The sequence below is a fragment of the Taurulus bubalis genome (assembly GCF_910589615.1).
Source record: "Taurulus bubalis genome assembly, chromosome: 2".
NCBI lineage: Eukaryota > Metazoa > Chordata > Actinopteri > Perciformes > Cottidae > Taurulus > Taurulus bubalis.
The window spans coordinates 46,651,695-46,675,979 of record NC_136590.1 but is presented as its reverse complement, the minus strand read 5'-3'; the positions used below and the strand labels follow the sequence as shown (position 1 = coordinate 46,675,979).

At 49.1% G+C, this 24,285-nt stretch overlaps 1 protein-coding gene across 1 annotated transcript; it reads left to right on the top strand.

Moving 5' to 3' along the window:
• Positions 1-24,285, top strand: LOC306754054 (uncharacterized protein; the record flags this gene model as incomplete). The annotated part of the gene is made up of 14 exons (XM_079237963.1): positions 1-1,282; positions 1,615-1,761; positions 2,364-2,510; positions 2,594-2,667; positions 4,044-4,229; positions 12,686-12,776; positions 12,960-13,044; positions 13,150-13,245; positions 13,383-13,485; positions 14,040-14,114; positions 14,314-14,394; positions 14,486-14,581; positions 19,556-19,661; positions 23,744-24,285. 14 exons carry the CDS (start codon positions 1-3, stop codon positions 24,283-24,285), a joined length of 3,111 nt encoding a protein of 1,036 aa, XP_079094089.1.

Here is a 24,285-nt window from a genome sequence, read left to right as displayed (position 1 = left end):
ATGTCAGCCCCTCCCACCATGCCCACCATGGTTTCTAGGCTGCCCAAGTTCGGCTCGAGGCCCAAATCCACGTCTTTTTCCACCGGCGCTCAGACGGGCCCGGCCGCCGCCGTGAGCGCCGCCACCCGCCTCACCAACGGGTTCTACCACCACCCCGGCCCGGCGGGGGGCGACGCCGGTCTGACCGCGCCGGCGGCTTCCGTCAAGCAGAACGGGTTCATCCGACTGCCGACTGCGTTCTCCGCGAAATGGAGGCGAGAAAACGAGCCGGCGGAGGACGAGGGCGTCGACGGGGAGAAGGAGTGGCGCCGGGGGAAGAGCGGGACCGCCGGGCTGAACCGGCCCGGCGGCCATCAGTGCCACCCCCAACGGGACGCCAAGAAGACGGCCGCGTCGGGGCACGGCTCCGGCCTTCCTGTGACATCATCGCCGCAGTCCGGATCCAGACCACTTCCCGTCCCGAAAAGCGGGCCCCTCGGGTCCAAACCGAGCCAGACTGCGTTCGGGCCGAACGGCGGCGCAAAGCGGACCCCGAACGGTCTCTCTGGATCCAAGCCCAATGGCGAGACCGGCGGTTACCTGAGGCAACCTCACGGCTTTGCTCGTCCCGGCGGTTCAAGGCCCGGTTCTGGCATCTTTTCGAGGCCCGGTTCTGGCGTCTTTTCGAGGCCCGGTTCTGGTCCCGGCTCTCGATCCGGTTCCCCGCTCCAAAAGAAACCGCCGGCCGGCCGCTGCCGGTCCAGCGACAGCCTCGGCCCGGCTCTGACCGCCCGGCTCGCCGAGAGCGACCGCGTTCGGTCGCGCAGCCTGACGCAGGTCCGCCGGCTGCCCTCGCCCCCCACCCTCACCCCTTCCTCCTCCTCTTCCTCATCCTCAGCCCCCGCCAGAACCTGCTCCTACTCCACCAACCGAGCGGCCGGGCGAGGAGCTTCCTCCAGGCTGGCGCTGCCCAGCGGCGGCTCGCCGAAGCCCCCCGCTAGCAGCCAGGCGCCCGAGGGAGGAGGCGGGGTCAAAGTTCAACATTCCGCCGAGAGGTCAGGGGTCGGCGTCCCCTCCCTGCTGCCGCCCTCCGCCTTAAAGAAGCCCCTCCTCTCCGGCCTCGGCCCCGCCTTTAAGCCCAGCGGCGTCAGCTACAAGCTGTCGCGGCCGTCGCTCGCCAAGCAGTCCCGCCCCCTCCGGGCGACGGCGGCCAATGAGACCGGAGGTGAACAGGAAGTGAGGCGAGGACCGACGGCACGCAGGAACTCGGTGGAGACGCCCTCGAGCACAGAGAACAGCCCGGGTATGAGAACCTTATTGTATAAAATAGATATATTCATCTCATCCTGTCTCTTCTCATTTTGAACCTCAACTCAATATTTCATCTCATCTTCATTCCTGACACCTCATCTCTCGTGTTGCATATTTTATCTGCCCTCTTCTCATATTTAATCATCTCATTGGAGCTTATGCCTCTTTATCTCAAATTTCATTTTCTATCCCTGAAAATCTCATGTCTCATCTCTTCTTAGCTCCTCCCCTTTTAATCTCATCACCTCTTGTGTGTTAAACTAATGTTGTTTATCTCTGGTGTCGGTTTCCTTCCTTCATGTTCCTCCTCCTTCTCGTCTTCAGAGAGCTCCCCGGAGGCTCCGCAGAGGGCAGCCCAGGGAGAGGTGTCGATCCTGGGGGAGACGCTGGAGGACATGTCCGTGTCCTCCAGCTCGTCTCTGGACAGGAACGACACCAGCCAGGAGTACATGGACGACTTTGACAACCTTGGTGAGAAGAGACGTCTCTTCTCTCCTCTTCAGCTCGACAGACACCTTTTTGGAAAGATTAGACCTAAATAATCGGAATCACAATAAAACAAAGCCTGTTAGGAAGGATATTCAGTCCCAAAACGGTGTTGTTCTGTTAAAAAATGGAAAAATTACTTATTTTATGGCAAAACATTGTTTGATTCAGGCATGCTGGGTATTGACGTGTTCAGCAGCTTCCACACTTCCTGTATGACGCGGTTTTAGACATGTGGCCGACCAGGAAGGCCTAAGGACTAAGGAAAAAGAAAAAATAAGCTCTGTCTGTTTTGTGACTTTACAGGTACGAATAGGGTTTCTAAGGATCTTGATTGCTTTGCTAGACTCCCACAAGCCCGTAGCGCTACGGGGATGTGTCTGTTAGTGAAATGCAAAGTTGTAAGGGGTAATTTTGTAAACCATATGTCTCGTCTCAGAAGGGTTACGGTATTGTAGACATTCAAATGAAGTTAAACAACCCTTTGGTTGCGGAGATAATTACGTTTCTTTTCTTAAAAACAAGATTGGGGCTGTTTTGGTTAAAGCGCGCGGAGGAAACGGCAGCATCTCGTCTTCTGTCCGCAGGAAACGGAGGGGCGGGCTTACTGCTGCTCTCTAAGAACCACGAGGACAACTCGGGGCTCGACCAATCGCGCGCCAGGTTCGATGGAGACGAGGCGGCGGCGGCGCTCTGCTTCCTGGACGACGGCGTGGACTGGCCCGCGATGGGCGGTGAGTTTTCTTACCGGATGAACGCACAGGCGAGGAAGTCCTGAGGAACGTTCCGTTAAAGTCGCCGTCTTCTTCCTGCGCAGGTGAGCGAGGCGACAACCGGCTGACCCGGGGCGCCCACCGGAGGAGGTCCAGTCAGGGGGACGACCACGAGCAGGTAACGGCTGGAGCAAGAGGCCCCTGGTGCATGGTGCATGAAGCATGGTGCATGAAGCATGGTGAAGGATACATGGTGAAGGATACATGGTGCATGGTGAAGGATACACGGTGAAGGATAAATGGTGCATGGTGAAGGATAAATGGTGAAGGATACATGGTGCATGGTGAAGGATACACGGTGAAGGATACATGGTGCATGGTGAAGGATGCATGGTGAAGGATACATGGTGCATGGTGAAGGATACATGGTGCATGGTGAAGGATGCATGGTGAAGGATGCATGGTGAAGGATACACGGTGAAGGATACATGGTGCCTGGTGAAGGATACATGGTGAAGGATACATGGTGCATGGTGAAGGATGCATGGTGAAGGATACATGGTGCATGGTGAAGGATACATGGTGCATGGTGAAGGATGCATGGTGAAGGATGCATGGATGCATGGTGAAGGATACATGGTGCATGGTGAAGGATACATGGTGAAGGATGCATGGTGAAGGATGCATGGTGAAGGATACATGGTGAAGGATACATGGTGCATGGTGAAGGATACATGGTGCATGGTGAAGGATGCATGGTGCATGGTGAAGGATGCATGGTGCATGGTGAAGGATGCATGGTGAAGGATACATGGTGCATGGTGAAGGATACATGGTGAAGGATACATGGTGAAGGATGCATGGTGAAGGATACATGGTGCATGGTGAAGGATGCATGGTGAAGGATGCATGGTGAATGATGCATGGTGATTGATGCATGGTGAATGATGCATGGTACATGGTGAAGGATACATGGTGATTGATGCATGGTGAATGATGCATGGTGAATGATGCATGGTGAAGGATACATGGTACATGGTGAAGGATACATGGTGAATGATGCATGGTACATGGTGAAGGGTGAATGATGCATGGTGAAGGATACATGGTGAATGATGCATGGTACATGGTGAAGGGTGAAGGATGCATGGTGATTGATGCATGGTGAAAGATGCATGGTGAAGGGTGCATAGTGCATGGTGAAGGGTGCATAGTGCATGGTGAAGGGTGCATAGTGCATGGTGAAGGGTGCATAGTGCATGGTACATGGTGCATTTTGAGTCAGAAGTCTTTTTACTTTAAACCCTCTGAACTCTGTAGACATTATCCTCCAGTACCGACATTAGCCGTTTTAATTATTGTGACATAATTTCTTGGAGTTTCTTCAAATGCTTAATTCCCCTAAAATCAGAATAACATGAATTAAAAGGTCAACAAATGTATAAAAGTATTGAAACTCTTTTTAAATATACAAAAACGCAAACATATGTTTTCATCAAATGTGTAATAATACATATTAGAGTGACCCCCCCATGTCCCCTCTGTCCCCCGCAGGGCGGGTCGTCCCTGGACCTGTCCCCCTCGGACAGCTGCGGGTCCGGTGGGACATACATGTGGGACGAGGAGGGCCTGGAGCCACTGGGGGGCGCCACCACCACCACGGCCTCCACCAGCACCGCCGGCACCAACGGCAACACCACCCGTCACATCGGGAGCTTCGACTCCGACCTCAACAGCATCGTAAGGCGCGTGTGTGTGTGTGTGTGTGTGTGTGTGTGTGTGTGTGTGTGTGTTTATTGAGTCTATCATTACAATACAACAAGTAAAGCCACAATCTAATATACAAAAACAGAAAGACTGAACTAGTATAGGTAGAAGCATAATGCTTATATATTCCTATCCTAAATTATCAAGGCCAGCCGGGAGATATAATCCCTCCAGCGTGTCCTCGGTCTTCCTCAGGGTCTCTACCAGTTGGACGTGCCTGGAAAACCTCTAATGGAGGCGTCCAGGAGGCATCCTGACTAGATAATGAACACCTCAGCTGACTCCTTTCAACACGAAGGAGCAGCGACTCGACTACAAGCTCCTCCTGATGTCCGAGCTCCTTACCCTATCTCTAAGGCTGAGCCCGGCCACCCTGCGGAGGAAGCTCATTTCGGCCGCTTGTATCCGAGATCTCGTTCTTTGGGTCCTGACCCAGAGTTCGTGACCATAGGTGAGGGTTGGAACGTAGACCGACCAGTAAATGGAGAGCTTTGCCTTCCGGCTCAGCTCCCTCTTCACCAGGACGGACCGGTACAGCGCCTGTTTTACTGCTGCAGCCGCACCGATCCGCCTGTCGATCTCCCGCTCCACCTTACCCTCACTCGTGAACAAGACCCCGAGATACTTGAACTCCTTCGCTTGGGGTAGGCAGTTTGTCCCCACCTGGAGGGAGCAATCCACCGGTTTCCGGCAGAGCACCATGGCCTCAGATTTGGAGGTGCTAACTCTCATCCCTGCTGCTTCACACTCGGCTGCAAAACGCCCCAGTGAATGCTAGAGGTCACAGTCCGAGGAGGCAAACAGGACCACATCATCCGCGAACAGCAGAGAGGCGATCCCGAGACTCCCGAACCGGATCCTCTCCGCCCCCTGGCTGCGCCTAGATATCCTGTCCATGAAGGTCACGAACAGGACCGGTGATAAAGGGCAGCCCTGGCGGAGGCCAACACCCACCGGGAACGTGTCTGACTTACTACCAAGGATACGGACACAGCTCCTACTGCAGGCGTACAGAGACCGGATGGCCCGTGCCAACGGGTCCGGCACCCCATACTCCCGCAGCACCCCCCACAAAAACCCCCGAGGGACCCGGTCGAAAGCCTTCTCCAAATCTACAAAGCAGATGAAGACTGGTTGGGCGAACTCCCAGAACCCGTCCAGTAGTCTCTGAGGGTAAAGAGCTGGTCCACTGTTCCACGACCGGGATGGAATCCACACTGCTCGTCTTGAATCTGAGGTTCTACAAGCGGTCGGAGCCTCCTCGCAGCACCCTGGACCCTCCTCTCAGCACCCTGGACCCTCCTCTCAGCACCCTGGACCCTCCTCTCAGCACCCTGGACCCTCCTCTCAGCACCCTGGACCTCCTCTCAGCACCCTGGACCTCCTCTCAGCACCCTGTACCCTCCTCTCAGCACCCTGGACCTCCTCTCAGCACCCTGGACCCTCCTCTCAGCACCCTGGACCTCCTCTCAGCACCCTGGACCTCCTCTCAGCACCCTGGCATAAGCTTTCCCCGGGAGGCTGAGCAGTGTGACCCTGATAGTTCACACTCTCCGGTCCCCTTCTTGAAGATGAGAACCACCACCCTGGTCTGCCAGTCTATCAATTAAATCAGACAATTAATTCGATATAAAGAAGTAAAATTAATAATATAATATATAAAATATATACATTAGTCTTACTGAGCTCCATCAGTATTTATTTATCATTTAAATATGTATACAAATAATCATTATGCCAGTAAAATATGAGAATCTAAGACATAAAATAGTGCATTTAGGGAAATAAAATATAGGAATATAATATAAACTATAAGATGATGTATTTGTAAGTGAATTCATATCGAGGAACGAGCTCAGCACGATGTTTTAAACGAGTCTGAACTCGAGGTCTCAAAGCCTTCAATTGAATAAACTTATAATTTAACATAAAAGCAGCCAGAAGTTCAGAACTCTCCTCCAACACTTCATTTAATACACAATCTTTTAGTATTTTAAACATAAAGGGATTCTACGCATACCTGAAGTGAAGACTGTAGATTATTTATCATAACTTATTTATTATGTGTTTCAGCTCTGAGACCCGGTTCGATTGTTTAGCCCTCTGGCTCCCTCTTGTGTCTCCTCTCTGAACTACAGCTGGAGACGAGTCTGACATCGTCACTGTGATGATTTAGTTTAAACAGAAGACTTTTACAGATAAACTACAGTTACAGAATATTTATGATTGACACGTTTGTCTCAACGTAATGAGTTTGAAATGGGGTCAAAATGGTCGAGGGTCATAAGCCCCAATTTGGATTTCATGACTTGAGTGATTGACCAACTGTCCCGTGATGCGTTCGGCATGGCAGCTCTGACTACACTACCCATGAGCCTCCTGGGGTGTTAACGAGCTCTCTGGGTGTTAACGAGCTGTGGACCTTAAAGAGGGACTCCAATGAGCCCGATTCCTCTTTTTCATTTTATTCTTATGATGATAAGATGAGACCCAGTAACACACAGACCATAAGGTGATTTAGCCTCTAGGTTGTGTGTCTCTTTGTAGTTGTTAAGTGTCTCTTTGTAGTCACATTAAGTGTCTCTTTGTAGTCATTAAGTGTCTCTTTGTAGTTGTGTCTCTTTGTAGTCACATTAAGTGTCTCTTTGTAGTCATTAAGTGTCTCTTTGTAGTCATTGTGTGTCTCTTTGTAGTCATTGTGTATCTCTTTGTAGTCGTTAAGTGTCTCTTTGTAGTCGTTAAGTGTCTCTTTGTAGTCATTAAGTGTCTCTTTGTAGTCGTTAAGTGTCTCTTTGTAGTCATTGTGTATGTCTTTGTAGTCGTTAAGTGTCTCTTTGTAGTCATTGTGTATCTCTTTGTAGTCGTTAAGTGTCTCTTTGTAGTCATTATGTATCTCTTTGTAGTCATTATGTATCTCTTTGTAGTCGTTAAGTGTATCTTTGTAGTCGTTAAGTGTATCTTTGTAGTCATTGTGTATCTCTTTGTAGTCATTGTGTATCTCTTTGTAGTCATTGTATATCTCTTCCTAGTCATTATGTATCTCTTTGTAGTCATTAAGTGTCTATTTGTAGTCATTGTGTATCTCTTTGTAGTCGTTATGTATCTCTTTGTAGTCGTTAAGTGTCTCTTTGTAGTCACATTAAGTGTCTCTTTGTAGTCATTGTGTGTCTCTTTGTAGTCGTAAAGTGTCTCTTTGTAGTCGTAAAGTGTCTCTTTGTAGTCGTTAAGTGTCTCTTTGTAGTCGTTAAGTGTCTCTTTGTAGTCGTTAAGTGTCTCTTTGTAGTCACATTAAGTGTCTCTTTGTAGTCACATTAAGTGTCTCTTTGTAGTCATTGTGTATCTCTTTGTAGTCGTTATGTATCTCTTTGTAGTCGTTAAGTGTCTCTTTGTAGTCGTTAAGTGTCTCTTTGTAGTCGTTAAGTGTCTCTTTGTAGTCGTTAAGTGTCTCTTTGTAGTCGTTAAGTGTCTCTTTGTAGTCGTTAAGTGTCTCTTTGTAGTCACATTAAGTGTCTCTTTGTAGTCGTTAAGTGTCTCTTTGTAGTCGTTAAGTGTCTCTTTGTAGTCGTTAAGTGTCTCTTTGTAGTCGTTAAGTGTCTCTTTGTAGTCGTTAAGTGTCTCTTTGTAGTCACATTAAGTGTCTCTTTGTAGTCACATTAAGTGTCTCTTTGTAGTCACATTAAGTGTCTCTTTGTAGTCACATTAAGTGTCTCTTTGTAGTCATTGTGTGTCTCTTTGTAGTCGTTAAGTGTCTCTTTGTGGTCGTTATGTATCTCTTTGTAGTCGTTAAGTGTCTCTTTGTAGTCGTTAAGTGTCTCTTTGTAGTCGTTAAGTGTCTCTTTGTAGTCACATTAAGTGTCTCTTTGTAGTCATTGTGTGTCTCTTTGTAGTCATTGTGTGTCTCTTTGTAGTCGTTAAGTGTCTCTTTGTAGTCGTTAAGTGTCTCTTTGTAGTTGTTAAGTGTCTCTTTGTAGTCACATTAAGTGTCTCTTTGTAGTCATTAAGTGTCTCTTTGTAGTCATTGTGTGTCTCTTTGTAGTCATTGTGTATCTCTTTGTAGTCGTTAAGTGTCTCTTTGTAGTCGTTAAGTGTCTCTTTGTAGTCATTAAGTGTCTCTTTGTAGTCGTTAAGTGTCTCTTTGTAGTCATTGTGTATGTCTTTGTAGTCGTTAAGTGTCTCTTTGTAGTCATTGTGTATCTCTTTGTAGTCGTTAAGTGTCTCTTTGTAGTCATTATGTATCTCTTTGTAGTCATTATGTATCTCTTTGTAGTCGTTAAGTGTATCTTTGTAGTCGTTAAGTGTATCTTTGTAGTCATTGTGTATCTCTTTGTAGTCATTGTGTATCTCTTTGTAGTCATTGTATATCTCTTCCTAGTCATTATGTATCTCTTTGTAGTCATTAAGTGTCTATCTGTAGTCATTGTGTATCTCTTTGTAGTCGTTATGTATCTCTTTGTAGTCGTTAAGTGTCTCTTTGTAGTCACATTAAGTGTCTCTTTGTAGTCATTGTGTGTCTCTTTGTAGTCGTAAAGTGTCTCTTTGTAGTCGTAAAGTGTCTCTTTGTAGTCGTAAAGTGTCTCTTTGTAGTCGTTAAGTGTCTCTTTGTAGTCGTTAAGTGTCTCTTTGTAGTCGTTAAGTGTCTCTTTGTAGTCACATTAAGTGTCTCTTTGTAGTCACATTAAGTGTCTCTTTGTAGTCATTAAGTGTCTATTTGTAGTCATTGTGTATCTCTTTGTAGTCGTTAAGTGTCTCTTTGTAGTCGTTAAGTGTCTCTTTGTAGTCGTTAAGTGTCTCTTTGTAGTCGTTAAGTGTCTCTTTGTAGTCGTTAAGTGTCTCTTTGTAGTCACATTAAGTGTCTCTTTGTAGTCATTGTGTGTCTCTTTGTAGTCATTGTGTGTCTCTTTGTAGTCATTGTGTGTCTCTTTGTAGTCATTAAGTGTCTCTTTGTGGTCGTTATGTATCTCTTTGTAGTCGTTAAGTGTCTCTTTGTAGTCGTTAAGTGTCTCTTTGTAGTCGTAAAGTGTCTCTTTGTAGTCGTAAAGTGTCTCTTTGTAGTCGTTAAGTGTCTCTTTGTAGTCGTTAAGTGTCTCTTTGTAGTCGTTAAGTGTCTCTTTGTAGTCGTTTAGTGTCTCTTTGTAGTCGTTAAGTGTCTCTTTGTAGTCATTAAGTGTCTCTTTGTAGTCACATTAAGTGTCTCTTTGTAGTCATTGTGTGTCTCTTTGTAGTCATTAAGTGTCTCTTTGTGGTCGTTATGTATCTCTTTGTAGTCGTTAAGTGTCTCTTTGTAGTCGTTAAGTGTCTCTTTGTAGTCGTAAAGTGTCTCTTTGTAGTCGTAAAGTGTCTCTTTGTAGTCGTTAAGTGTCTCTTTGTAGTCGTTAAGTGTCTCTTTGTAGTCGTTAAGTGTCTCTTTGTAGTCGTTAAGTGTCTCTTTGTAGTCGTTAAGTGTCTCTTTGTAGTCGTTAAGTGTCTCTTTGTAGTCGTTAAGTGTCTCTTTGTAGTCGTTAAGTGTCTCTTTGTAGTCGTTAAGTGTCTCTTTGTAGTCGTTAAGTGTCTCTTTGTAGTCACATTAAGTGTCTCTTTGTAGTCATTGTGTGTCTCTTTGTAGTCGTTAAGTGTCTCTTTGTGGTCGTTATGTATCTCTTTGTAGTCGTTAAGTGTCTCTTTGTAGTCGTTAAGTGTCTCTTTGTAGTCGTTAAGTGTCTCTTTGTAGTCACATTAAGTGTCTCTTTGTAGTCATTGTGTGTCTCTTTGTAGTCGTTAAGTGTCTCTTTGTAGTCGTTAAGTGTCTCTTTGTAGTCGTTAAGTGTCTCTTTGTAGTCGTTAAGTGTCTCTTTGTAGTCACATTAAGTGTCTCTTTGTAGTCATTGTGTGTCTTTGTAGTCGTTAAGTGTCTCTTTGTAGTCGTTAAGTGTCTCTTTGTAGTCGTTAAGTGTCTCTTTGTAGTCGTTAAGTGTCTCTTTGTAGTCATTAAGTGTCTCTTTGTAGTCGTTAAGTGTCTCTTTGTAGTCATTGTGTATGTCTTTGTAGTCGTTAAGTGTCTCTTTGTAGTCATTGTGTATCTCTTTGTAGTCGTTAAGTGTCTCTTTGTAGTCATTATGTATCTCTTTGTAGTCATTATGTATCTCTTTGTAGTCGTTAAGTGTATCTTTGTAGTCGTTAAGTGTATCTTTGTAGTCATTGTGTATCTCTTTGTAGTCATTGTGTATCTCTTTGTAGTCATTGTATATCTCTTCCTAGTCATTATGTATCTCTTTGTAGTCATTAAGTGTCTATTTGTAGTCATTGTGTATCTCTTTGTAGTCGTTATGTATCTCTTTGTAGTCGTTAAGTGTCTCTTTGTAGTCACATTAAGTGTCTCTTTGTAGTCATTGTGTGTCTCTTTGTAGTCGTTAAGTGTCTCTTTGTAGTCGTTAAGTGTCTCTTTGTAGTCGTTAAGTGTCTCTTTGTAGTCATTAAGTGTCTCTTTGTAGTCACATTAAGTGTCTCTTTGTAGTCATTAAGTGTCTATTTGTAGTCATTGTGTATCTCTTTGTAGTCGTTATGTATCTCTTTGTAGTCGTTAAGTGTCTCTTTGTAGTCGTTAAGTGTCTCTTTGTAGTCGTTAAGTGTCTCTTTGTAGTCGTTAAGTGTCTCTTTGTAGTCGTTAAGTGTCTCTTTGTAGTCATTAAGTGTCTCTTTGTAGTCACATTAAGTGTCTCTTTGTAGTCATTGTGTGTCTCTTTGTAGTCATTAAGTGTCTCTTTGTGGTCGTTATGTATCTCTTTGTAGTCGTTAAGTGTCTCTTTGTAGTCGTTAAGTGTCTCTTTGTAGTCGTAAAGTGTCTCTTTGTAGTCGTAAAGTGTCTCTTTGTAGTCGTTAAGTGTCTCTTTGTAGTCGTTAAGTGTCTCTTTGTAGTCGTTAAGTGTCTCTTTGTAGTCGTTAAGTGTCTCTTTGTAGTCGTTAAGTGTCTCTTTGTAGTCGTTAAGTGTCTCTTTGTAGTCGTTAAGTGTCTCTTTGTAGTCGTTAAGTGTCTCTTTGTAGTCACATTAAGTGTCTCTTTGTAGTCATTGTGTGTCTCTTTGTAGTCGTTAAGTGTCTCTTTGTGGTCGTTATGTATCTCTTTGTAGTCGTTAAGTGTCTCTTTGTAGTCGTTAAGTGTCTCTTTGTAGTCGTTAAGTGTCTCTTTGTAGTCACATTAAGTGTCTCTTTGTAGTCATTGTGTGTCTCTTTGTAGTCATTGTGTGTCTCTTTGTAGTCATTGTGTGTCTCTTTGTAGTCGTTAAGTGTCTCTTTGTAGTCGTTAAGTGTCTCTTTGTAGTCGTTAAGTGTCTCTTTGTAGTCACATTAAGTGTCTCTTTGTAGTCGTTAAGTGTCTCTTTGTAGTCGTTAAGTGTCTCTTTGTAGTCGTTAAGTGTCTCTTTGTAGTCGTTAAGTGTCTCTTTGTAGTCGTTAAGTGTCTCTTTGTAGTCGTTAAGTGTCTCTTTGTAGTCATTAAGTGTCTCTTTGTAGTCACATTAAGTGTCTCTTTGTAGTCGTTAAGTGTCTCTTTGTAGTCACATTAAGTGTCTCTTTGTAGTCACATTAAGTGTCTCTTTGTAGTCATTGTGTGTCTCTTTGTAGTCGTTATGTATCTCTTTGTAGTCGTTAAGTGTCTCTTTGTGGTCGTTATGTATCTCTTTGTAGTCGTTAAGTGTCTCTTTGTAGTCATTAAGTGTATCTTTTGCGGTCATTATGTATCTCTTTGTGGTTGTTTTGTGTCTCTGGCATATTATTTGTTCCTCTTCATCGACATTGTGAGTTCCTCTGTCATTGTTTGTGTGTTTGTGGTCATTTCGAGTCTCTTTTGGAGACATTTAGTAAACTGTGCTTTATATTTAGAGATCAGTCGTTCCTTTACAGACGTTTGTCTGTTTGTTTCCACAACTTGTTTAATGTATTTAATTGACCACCAGGGGTCAGTGTTGGCCTTGTGTGTGTGTGTGTGTGTGTGTGTGTGTGTGTGTGTGTGTGTGTGTGTGTGTGTGTGTGTGTGTGTGTGTGTGTGTGTGTGTGTGTGTGTGTGTGTGTGTGTGTGTGTGTGTGTGTGTGTGTGTGTGTGTGACTTCCTGTCCGTCTCTCAAGAACATCTGACTTCCTGTCCGTCTCTCAACACCGTCTGACTTCCTGTCCGTCTCTCAAAAACATCTGACTTCCTGTCTGTCTCTCAACACCGTCTGACTTCCTGTCCGTCTCTCAGCACAGCCTGACTTCCTGTCCGTCTCTCAAGAACATCTGACTTCCTCTGTAATATATATATATATATATATATATATATATATATATATATATATATATATATATATATATATATATATATATATATATGAATGAACCCAGAAGAAACAGGTATTCTTGGTGTGTTCTGCTCCCGTGTCTTCATGATGTGAACATGATGCAGACTGTCATGTCCTCAGGACGTCCTGAACAACCTGGACTCCTGTGACCTGGACGACGATGACCTCATGCTGGACGAAGACCTGCCAGAGGACGGCTCTCTGCACAGCGGTGTGTGTGTGTGTGTGTGTGTGTGTGTGTGTGTGTGTGTGTGTGTGTGTGTGTGTGTGTGTGTGTGTGTGTGTGTGTGTGTGGAGATGTTTGGTTCAGGTTAGCCTAAAGTTCAGTTTAAAACGTGTGGTTCAGGTGAGCATGATGATGATGATGTTGTGTGCTTCCTCTCTGGGCCAGCAGAGGGCGCTGGCGGCGCCCGCATGGCTCAGTGGAGGATGAGGCAGCTCTGCTGGGGAACGCAGGACGTCCACAACGACAACGACAGGTGAGGAACACCTGCACACGCTTCACGGGTTCTTTGCCTTTTTACCAGGGAACATTCAGAAACGTACCCATAATGCATCATTATCATCATTAATGCTCCCCTCAGTGACTTCCAGGGCTTCCACCTAGCGGAGCATTCTGGGAACAAGAGGACGGACGGGACCGGAGACAACGAGCTCATTCTGGACTTCTGTCCTCCGAGGTGACGGAAACAAACGCATCCTCAGTGCCTCCAAACATATTTGACCATGTGACTCCACGAGCTGTGTTTCACGCCGGTCCCTGAACGCAGCACCCCCAGGTGCGCTCACCTGTTCACCTGACCCCGTCTGTCCCCAGGTCTCCTGGTAGTCCTGGTCTGGGTCTGGATGTGGAGGAACTGGCTGAAGACTGCTGTGCAGTCAGATCCCAGCTGGAGTACCTGCAGAGTCTACTGCTTCAGGTGAGGAGGGGGAGGAGCTTCAGGGGAGGAGCTTCATGTGAGAGGGGGAGGAGCTTCATGTGAGGAGGGAGGAGCTTTAGGTGAGGGAGGAGCTTCATATGAGGAGGGAGGAGCTTAATGTTAGGGAGGGGGAAAAGCTTCAGGGGAGGGAGGGAGCTTCATGTGAGGGAAGGAGGGAGGGAGCTTCAGGCGAGGGAGGGGAGGAGCTTCAGGGGAGGAGCTTTAGGTGAGGAGAGGGAGGAGCTTCAGGGGAGAAGGGAGGAGCTTTAGGTGAGGGAGGGGGAGGAGCTTTAGGGCAGAGAGGGGAGGAGCTTCAGGGGAGGGAGGGGAAGCTTCAGGGGATAAGGAAGGAGTATCAGGTGAGGGAGGGGGAGGAGCATCAGGTGAGGGAGGGGGAGGAGCTTCAGGTGAGGGAGGGGGAGGAGATTCAGGTGAGGGAGGGGAGCAGCTTCAGGGGAGAAGGGAGGAGCTTCATGGGAGGGGAGGAGCTTCAGGGGAGGAGCTTCATGTGATAAACATGTTGTAATAACGTGGTAATGCTCCATGTTGTGCAGGAGGAGGACCTGGATGAGGACACTCTGACCACAGACACTCTGAGTCCTGAGACCAGCGGCCACTCCTCCACGCAGGTTTGAATCTTTCAACCTTTATTTAAACCGCTGACGTTGGCAAGAGGAAACGTGCAGCTGCTCCTGATGCAGGAAATCTGCTTCTTCTGCTATAAGATCCTACGTCTCCCAGAATCCCTTTCCACAGCTGTGCGTGTGTGTGTGTGCGTGTGTGCGTGTGCGTGTGCGTGTGTGTGTGTGTGTGTGTGTGCAGGTGCAGGATCTCCTGCAGGAGGTGCAGCAGCTCAGAGAGGAGCTGAGAAGCCGAGACCGAACCATCGCCCACCTCACCGTGCAGCTGGTGAGTGTCTTTCTGCTCCCACCACCATCATCATCATCATCATCATCTTCATCACGCTGTTGTTAACGAGTGTGTGTCACCTTGTGAGCAGGCGGTTCCCACGGCGACCACCGGGTGTCGTTGCCAGGAGACGACGGGAACGACGAGCCGACACACACAGACGAGTCTGACGGAGAGAGAGAGCGCTGTGAGCACACACACACACATAGAGACACACACACACACACACATAGAGACACACACACACATAGAGACACACACACACATAGAGACACACACACACACATAGAGACACACACACACATAGAGACACACACACGCACACACATAGAGACACACACACACACACACACACATAGAGACACACACACACACATAGAGACACACACACACACATAGAGACAGACACACACACACACACACACACACACACATAGAGACAGACACACACACACATAGAGACACACACACACACACACACACACACACACACACACACACACATAGACACACACACACACACACATAGACACACACACACACACACACACACACACACACACACACACATAGACACACACACACACACATAGAGACACACACACACACACACACACACACACACACACACACACACACACACACACACACATAGAGACACACACACACATAGAGACACACACACACATAGAGACAGACACACACACACGTAGAGACACACACACACACACACACACACGTAGAGACACACACACACACACACACGTAGAGACACACACACACACACACACACACACACACACACGTAGAGACACACACACACGTAGAGACACACACACACACACAGACACACACACAGAGCTGGTTAGTATTTTATCTTGATCTGATCAATAGAAACTCCTCAAACATAATAATAAAATGTGAAATGAATAAAAAGCCTCTTATTATTTTCTTTGACTTTCTCTTCGCTTTATAACTTTTCTTTGCATCAATAATGTTGTCCTTGTTTAATATGTTCTATATATTCATGTAGTTTCCTTCTTCCTCTGAAGCTCATTGGTGCTGAAAGGGTTTCTGGGTAATGTAGTTGGAGCTGCTCTAAACTGTTCAGTGTTTTTCTTTTCCTTCAAGAAGTCAGAATCCAGAGTCGTCTGTCTCCTCCTCTTTGTTCTAACTGTCTCCTTCTCTGTCTCCTTCTCTCTGTCTCCTCCTCTGTCTCCTCCTCTGTCTCCTCCTCTGTCTCCTCCTCTGTCTCCTCCTCTGTCTCCTCTTTGTTCTAACTGTCTCCTTCTCTGTCTCCTTATCTGTCTCCTCCTCTGTCTCCTCCTCTGTCTCCTTCTCTGTCTCCTCCTCTGTCTCCTCTTTGTTCTAACTGTCTCCTTCTCTGTCTCCTTCTCTCTGTCTCCTCCTCTGTCTCCTCCTCTGTCTCCTCCTCTTTGTTCTAACTGTCTCCTTCTCTGTCTCCTCCTCTGTCTCCTTCTCTGTCTCCTTCTCTGTCTCCTCTTTGTTCTAACTGTCTCCTCCTCTGTCTCCTCCTCTGTCTCCTCCTCTGTCTCCTCCTCTGTCTCCTCCTGTGTCTCCTTCTCTGTCTCCTCTTTGTTCTAACTGTCTCCTTCTCTGTCTCCTCCTCTTTGTTCTAACTGTCTCCTCCTCTTTGTCTCCTCCTCTTTGTCTCCTCCTCTATGTCTCCTCCTCTATGTCTCCTCCTCTTTGTCTCCTCCTCTATGTCTCCTCCTCTACGTCTCCTCCTCTACGTCTCCTCCTCTACGTCTCCTCCTCTACGTCTCCTCCTCTATGTCTCCTCCTCTTTGTCTCCTCCTCTATGTCTCCTCCTCTTTGTCTCCTCCTCTCTGTCTCCTCCTCTATGTTCTCTCTGTCTCCTCCTCTCTGTCTCCTCCTCTCTGTCTCCTCCTCTCTGTCTCCTTCTCTTTGTCTCCTCCTCTCTGTCTCCTCCTCTCTGTCTCCTTCTCTTTGTCTCCTCCTCTCTGTCTCCTCCTCTCTGTCTCCTTCTCTTTGTCTCCTCCTCTCTGTCTCCTCCTCTCTGTCTCCTCCTCTCTGTCTCCTTCTCTTTGTCTCCTCCTCTCTGTCTCCTCCTCTTTGTCTCCTCCTCTCTGTCTCCTCCTCTCTGTCTCCTCCTCTTTGTCTCCTCCTCTCTGTCTCCTCCTCTTTGTCTCCTCCTCTCTGTCTCCTCCTCTTTGTCTCCTCTCTGTCTCCTCCTCTCTGTCTCCTCCTCTCTGTTCTCTCTGTCTCCTCCTCTTTGTCTCCTCCTCTCTGTCTCCTCCTCTCTGTTCTCTCTGTCTCCTCCTCTCTGTCTCCTCCTCTCTGTCTCCTTCTCTTTGTCTCCTTCTCTCTGTCTCCTCCTCTCTGTTCTCTCTGTCTCCTCCTCTTTGTCTCCTCCTCTCTGTCTCCTCCTCTCTGTTCTCTCTGTCTCCTCCTCTCTGTCTCCTCCTCTCTGTCTCCTTCTCTTTGTCTCCTTCGCTCTGTCTCCTCCTCTCTGTTCTCTCTGTCTCCTCCTCTTTGTCTCCTCCTCTCTGTCTCCTTCTCTTTGTCTCCTTCTCTCTGTCTCCTCCTCTCTGTCTCCTTCTCTCTGTCTCCTTCTCTTTGTCTCCTCCTCTCTGTCTCCTCCTCTCTGTTCTCTCTGTCTCCTCCTCTCTGTCTCCTCCTCTCTGTCTCCTTCTCTCTGTCTCCTCCTCTCTGTCTCCTCCTCTCTGTTCTCTCTGTCTCCTCCTCTCTGTCTCCTTCTCTTTGTCTCCTTCTCTTTGTCTCCTTCTCTCTGTCTCCTCCTCTCTGTCTCCTTCTCTCTGTCTCCTCCTCTCTGTCTCCTCCTCTCTGTCTCCTCTCTGTCTCCTCCTCTCTGTCTCCTCTCTGTCTCCTCCTCTCTGTCTCCTCCTCTCTGTCTCCTCCTCTATGTCTCCTTCTCTCTGTCTCCTCCTCTATGTTCTCTCTGTCTCCTCCTCTCTGTCTCCTTCTCTCTGTCTCCTTCTCTCTGTCTCCTCCTCTCTGTCTCCTCCTCTATGTTCTCTCTGTCTCCTCCTCTCTGTCTCCTCCTCTCTGTCTCCTCCTCTCTGTCTCCTCCTCTATGTTCTCTCTGTCTCCTCCTCTCTGTCTCCTTCTCTTTGTCTCCTCCTCTCTGTCTCCTCCTCTCTGTCTCCTCCTCTATGTTCTCTCTGTCTCCTCCTCTCTGTCTCCTTCTCTTTGTCTCCTCCTCTCTGTCTCCTCCTCTCTGTCTCCTTCTCTTTGTCTCCTCCTCTCTGTCTCCTCCTCTCTGTCTCCTTCTCTTTGTCTCCTCCTCTCTGTCTCCTCCTCTCTGTCTCCTCCTCTCTGTCTCCTTCTCTTTGTCTCCTCCTCTCTGTCTCCTCCTCTTTGTCTCCTCCTCTCTGTCTCCTCCTCTCTGTCTCCTCCTCTTTGTCTCCTCCTCTCTGTCTCCTCCTCTTTGTCTCCTCCTCTCTGTCTCCTCCTCTTTGTCTCCTCCTCTATGTCTCCTCCTCTTTGTCTCCTCTCTGTCTCCTCCTCTCTGTCTCCTCCTCTATGTTCTCTCTGTCTCCTCCTCTTTGTCTCCTCCTCTCTGTCTCCTCCTCTCTGTTCTCTCTGTCTCCTCCTCTCTGTCTCCTCCTCTCTGTCTCCTTCTCTTTGTCTCCTTCTCTCTGTCTCCTCCTCTCTGTTCTCTCTGTCTCCTCCTCTTTCTCCTCCTCTCTGTCTCCTCCTCTCTGTTCTCTCTGTCTCCTCCTCTTTCTCCTCCTCTCTGTCTCCTCCTCTCTGTCTCCTTCTCTTTGTCTCCTTCTCTCTGTCTCCTCCTCTCTGTTCTCTCTGTCTCCTCCTCTCTGTCTCCTCCTCTCTGTCTCCTTCTCTTTGTCTCCTTCTCTCTGTCTCCTCCTCTCTGTTCTCTCTGTCTCCTCCTCTCTGTCTCCTCCTCTCTGTTCTCTCTGTCTCCTCCTCTCTGTCTCCTCCTCTTTGTCTCCTCCTCTCTGTCTCCTCCTCTCTGTCTCCTTCTCTTTGTCTCCTTCTCTCTGTCTCCTCCTCTCTGTTCTCTCTGTCTCCTCCTCTCTGTCTCCTCCTCTCTGTTCTCTCTGTCTCCTCCTCTTTGTCTCCTCCTCTCTGTCTCCTTCTCTTTGTCTCCTTCTCTCTGTCTCCTCCTCTCTGTCTCCTTCTCTCTGTCTCCTTCTCTTTGTCTCCTCCTCTCTGTCTCCTCCTCTCTGTTCTCTCTGTCTCCTCCTCTCTGTCTCCTCCTCTCTGTCTCGTTCTCTCTGTCTCCTCCTCTCTGTCTCCTCCTCTCTGTTCTCTCTGTCTCCTCCTCTCTGTCTCCTTCTCTTTGTCTCCTTCTCTTTGTCTCCTTCTCTCTGTCTCCTCCTCTCTGTCTCCTTCTCTCTGTCTCCTCTCTGTCTCCTCCTCTCTGTCTCCTCTCTGTCTCCTCCTCTCTGTCTCCTCCTCTCTGTCTCCTCCTCTCTGTCTCCTCCTCTCTGTCTCCTCCTCTATGTCTCCTTCTCTCTGTCTCCTCCTCTCTGTCTCCTCCTCTATGTTCTCTCTGTCTCCTCCTCTCTGTCTCCTTCTCTCTGTCTCCTCCTCTCTGTCTCCTCCTCTCTGTCTCCTCCTCTATGTTTTCTCTGTCTCCTCCTCTCTGTCTCCTCCTCTCTGTCTCCTCCTCTCTGTCTCCTTCTCTTTGTCTCCTCCTCTCTGTCTCCTCCTCTTTGTCTCCTCCTCTCTGTCTCCTCCTCTTTGTCTCCTCCTCTCTGTCTCCTCCTCTCTGTTCTCTCTGTCTCCTTCTCTCTGTCTCCTCCTCTATGTCTCCTCCTCTATGTCTCCTCCTCTTTGTCTCCTCCTCTCTGTCTCCTCCTCTATGTTCTCTCTGTCTCCTTCTCTCTGTCTCCTCCTCTCTGTCTCCTCCTCTATGTCTCCTCCTCTCTGTCTCCTCCTCTATGTTCTCTCTGTCTCCTTCTCTCTGTCTCCTCCTCTCTGTCTCCTCCTCTATGTCTCCTCCTCTTTGTCTCCTCCTCTCTGTCTCCTCCTCTATGTTCTCTCTGTCTCCTTCTCTCTGTCTCCTCCTCTATGTCTCCTCCTCTATGTCTCCTCCTCTTTGTCTCCTCCTCTCTGTCTCCTCCTCTATGTTCTCTCTGTCTCCTCCTCTCTGTCTCCTCCTCTACGTCTCCTCCCCCTGACTCCTCAGGCCTTCCCTCCTGCTCCTTTCCTCTCTCCTCCCTGGCAGTATCAGCGCTCCAGGCCTTACCGGGTGAGGCCAAAGCCCAGCATCCCCCCACACCTCGCTAGAAACAGTGAGTCCTATCGTAACGGTAGTAGCTTAGTTAGTTATTTAGTTAGTAGGTTAGTTATTTAGTTAGTAGGTTAGTTATTTAGTTAGTTGGTTGGTTAGTAGGTTGGTTGGTTGGTTGGTTAGAAAGTTGGTTACATGGTTGGTTGGTTAGTAGGTTGGTTGGTTACATGGTTGGTTGGTTAGTAGGTTGGTTGGTTAGATGGTTGGTTAGTAGGTTGGTTGGTTACATGGTTGGTTGGTTAGTAGGTTGGTTGGTTAGATGGTTGGTTAGTAGGTTGGTTGGTTACATGGTTGGTTGGTTAGAAAGTTGGTTGGTTAGATGGTTGGTTAGTAGGTTGGTTGGTTACATGGTTGGTTGGTTAGAAAGTTGATTACATGGTTGGTTGGTTAGTAGGTTGGTTGGTTAGATGGTTGGTTAGATGGTTGGTTAGATGGTTGGTTGGTTAGTAGGTTGGTTGGTTAGATGGTTGGTTAGTAGGTTGGTTGGTTAGATGGTTGGTTAGTAGGTTGGTTGGTTAGTAGGTTGGTTGGTTAGATGGTTGGTTGGTTAGATGGTTGGTTAGTAGGTTGGTTGGTTACATGGTTGGTTGGTTAGAAAGTTGATTACATGGTTGGTTGGTTAGTAGGTTGGTTGGTTAGATGGTTGGTTAGATGGTTGGTTAGATGGTTGGTTAGATGGTTGGTTGGTTGGTTAGTTAAGGCAGCAGGGTAGCAGAAGGCTTCATGTTTGACCCGGATCAATCGGAGGTCGACTGCTGATTGTGTTTTTCTGGTCCTGAACAGAAAGCTGCATGAATCATATTATATAATAACTTCAGGTCAGAGGTCTAGAGAGTCTGAGGACAGACGCCTCTGACACACACTGCTGAATGAGTGTGTGTCTCTGGTTATTGTGTCTCTGTGTTATTGTGTCCTCTAACGTCCTCCCTGTCCTGTGTGTCTCTTCCTCTTCCTCGTCCAGGAGTGGAGAACTTAGTGCTTTACTTCAGTGACACGGTGCGGTACGGTAGCTTCTTTTTGTATCTTCCTCCATCTGTCCCATGTCCGTCCCCCATGTCCGTCCCCCATGTCCGTCCCCCATGTCCGTCCCCCATGTCCGTCCCCCATGTCCGTCCCCCATGTCCGTCCCCCATGTCCAACCCCCATGTCCAACCCCCATGTCCATCCCCATGTCCATCCCCATGTCCATCCCCATGTCCGTCCCCCCATGTCCGTCCCCCCATGTCCGTCCCCCCATGTCCGTCCCCATGTCCAACCCCCATGTCCAACCCCCATTTCCCCCATGTCCAACCCCCATGCCCATCCCCATGTCCAACCCCCATGTCCAACCCCCATGTCCATCCCCCATGTCCAACCCCCATGTCCATCCCCCATGTCCAACCCCCATGTCCGTCCCCCATGTCCGTCCTCCATGTCCCCATGTCCGTCCTCCATGTCCATCCCCATGTCCATCCCCATGTCCATCCCCATGTCCGTCCCCCCATGTCCAAACCCCATGTCCAAACCCCATGTCCAACCCCCATTTCCCCCATGTCCAACCCCCATGTCCAACCCCCATGTCCAACCCCCATGTCCATCCCCCATGTCCGTCCTCCATGTCCCCATGTCCGTCCCCCCATGTCCGTCCCCCCATGTCCGTCCCCCCATGTCCGTCCCCATGTCCAACCCCCATGTCCAACCCCCATTTCCCCCATGTCCAACCCCCATGCCCATCCCCATGTCCAACCCCCATGTCCATCCCCCATGTCCATCCCCCATGTCCATCCCCATGTCCATCCCCCATGTCCAACCCCCATGTCCAACCCCCATGTCCATCCCCCATGTCCATCCCCCATGTCCAACCCCCATGTCCATCCCCCATGTCCAACCCCCATGTCCGTCCTCCATGTCCCCATGTCCGTCCTCCATGTCCATCCCCATGTCCATCCCCATGTCCATCCCCATGTCCGTCCCCCCATGTCCAAACCCCATGTCCAAACCCCATGTCCAACCCCCATTTCCCCCATGTCCAACCCCCATGTCCAACCCCCATGTCCAACCCCCATGTCCAACCCCCATGTCCAACCCCCATGTCCATCCCCCATGTCCATCCCCCATGTCCAACCCCCATGTCCATCCCCCATGTCCAACCCCCATGTCCGTCCCCCATGTCCGTCCTCCATGTCCCCATGTCCGTCCTCCATGTCCATCCCCATGTCCATCCCCATGTCCATCCCCATGTCCGTCCCCCCATGTCCAAACCCCATGTCCAACCCCCATTTCCCCCATGTCCAACCCCCATGTCCAACCCCCATGTCCAACCCCCATGTCCATCCCCCATGTCCGTCCTCCATGTCCCCATGTCCGTCCCCCCATGTCCGTCCCCCCATGTCCGTCCCCCCATGTCCGTCCCCATGTCCAACCCCCATGTCCAACCCCCATTTCCCCCATGTCCAACCCCCATGCCCATCCCCATGTCCAACCCCCATGTCCATCCCCCATGTCCATCCCCCATGTCCATCCCCATGTCCATCCCCCATGTCCAACCCCCATGTCCAACCCCCATGTCCATCCCCCATGTCCATCCCCCATGTCCATCCCCCATGTCCATCCCCCATGTCCAACCCCCATGTCCATCCCCCATGTCCAACCCCCATGTCCGTCCCCCATGTCCGTCCTCCATGTCCCCATGTCCGTCCTCCATGTCCATCCCCATGTCCATCCCCATGTCCATCCCCATGTCCGTCCCCCCATGTCCAAACCCCATGTCCAAACCCCATGTCCAACCCCCATTTCCCCCATGTCCAACCCCCATGTCCAACCCCCATGTCCAACCCCCATGTCCGTCCCCCCATGTCCAAACCCCATGTCCAAACCCCATGTCCAACCCCCATGTCCATCCCCATGTCCAACCCCCATGTCCAACCCCCATTTCCATCCCCCATGTCCGTCCCCCATGTCCGTCCTCCATGTCCCCATGTCCGTCCTCCATGTCCATCCCCATGTCCATCCCCATGTCCATCCCCATGTCCGTCCCCCCATGTCCATCCCCATGTCCATCCCCATGTCCAACCCCCATGTCCGTCCCCCCATGTCCGTCCCCCCATGTCCGTCCCCCCATGTCCATCCCCATGTCCATCCCCCATGTCCATCCCCCATGTCCGTCCTCCATGTCCCCCATGTCCGTCCTCTATGTCCATCCCCATGTCCATCCCCATGTCCGTCCCCCCATGTCCGTCCCCCCATGTCCGTCCCCCCATGTCCATCCCCATGTCCATCCCCCGTGTCCCCCATGTCCGTCCCCCATGTCCGTCCTCCATGTCCCCCATGTCCGTCCCCCATGTCCCCCATGTCCATCCCCCATGTCCGTCCTCCATGTCCCCCATGTCCGTCCCCCATGTCCCCCATGTCCATCCCCCATGTCCAACCCCCATGTCCCCATGTCACGCCGTCCCATCCAAGAAGCTTTGTGGTGAAGTAGTTCACATTTTGTTCATCTGTGCATCATTTAATAAAAATAAGTTCTTAAACAACTAGAAACTAAACAAATGACGACAAAAAACAATCTAGATATATAAAACTAAAGTAAATACTACCATCACATGAAGTAGTTGACTGACTCGTCTTCTCTTCAGAGGCACCAGACTCCATTGAAGAAGTATGATTATTCATGATGGTTCAGGTTTCCTCATGCAGCGAGAACCAATAATAAACATACAGGAACAAAGATATTCATAGACTTCATTCATTCTGCATCAATGTCCAAAGCTCATATCACACACGACCATATTGATGTCTACATCATCTGATTCAATACATTATGATTATCAGGGTTCTTACGGTCATGGAAATACAGGCATCTGTATAAATGTGTATTCTTTTAATCAAACTATTGTCTCATTCATTTGTGTCATTTAAGGTTTACTGTATACTTTGTGTTCTCATTGTTAGTTTAAATACTACATTTACTCACTTTTTACTGTTTACACCCAGACTTCACTAAATGTTTGTAGTGGACATTTGGTTTAAAGTTATGGAAAAGTCATGGAAGTATTGGTCAGAATGTATGAACCCTGGAATATGATTCTCTTCTCTTTGTTTCAGTCACAGATATTTCACGCCTCCAGCCGGGACGACCAGGAGCCAGTGACGCTCCGAGCTCCGCCTCCAGCTGCCCCTTGCTCCGCCTCCTCCCGAGCTCCGCCTCCAGCTGCCCCTTGCTCCGCCTCCTCCCGAGCTCCGCCTCCAGCTGCCCCTTGCTCCGCCTCCTCCCGAGCGCCGCCTCCAGCTGCCCCTTGCTCCGCCTCCTCCCGCCCCCAGATGATCCCCACCTACGGCTTGCCGGCCCGCCCTGCCGCCGAGGGAGCGAGGAAGGAGGAGGAAGGAGACGGGAAGGAGAGGAGGAGATTCCCCCAGAGGTCCCTGCAGCCCCCCCAGCCCTCCAAGCTCCACCTCTTCACGTCTCAGATCTCCAGACCGCCGTCCGCTACGCCGCCGAGGACGTCCAGGCAGCTGCCTCGCGACCCCGAGAGCAGCGAGGTCCAGGTCAAGATGGCCGCCTTCACCTCCGGCTTGTCCCGCCTCCCCAAGCCAAAGAGCCACTGAGCCGCCGGTCCGCCGGGGAACCGGACTTCCTGTCTCGCTAA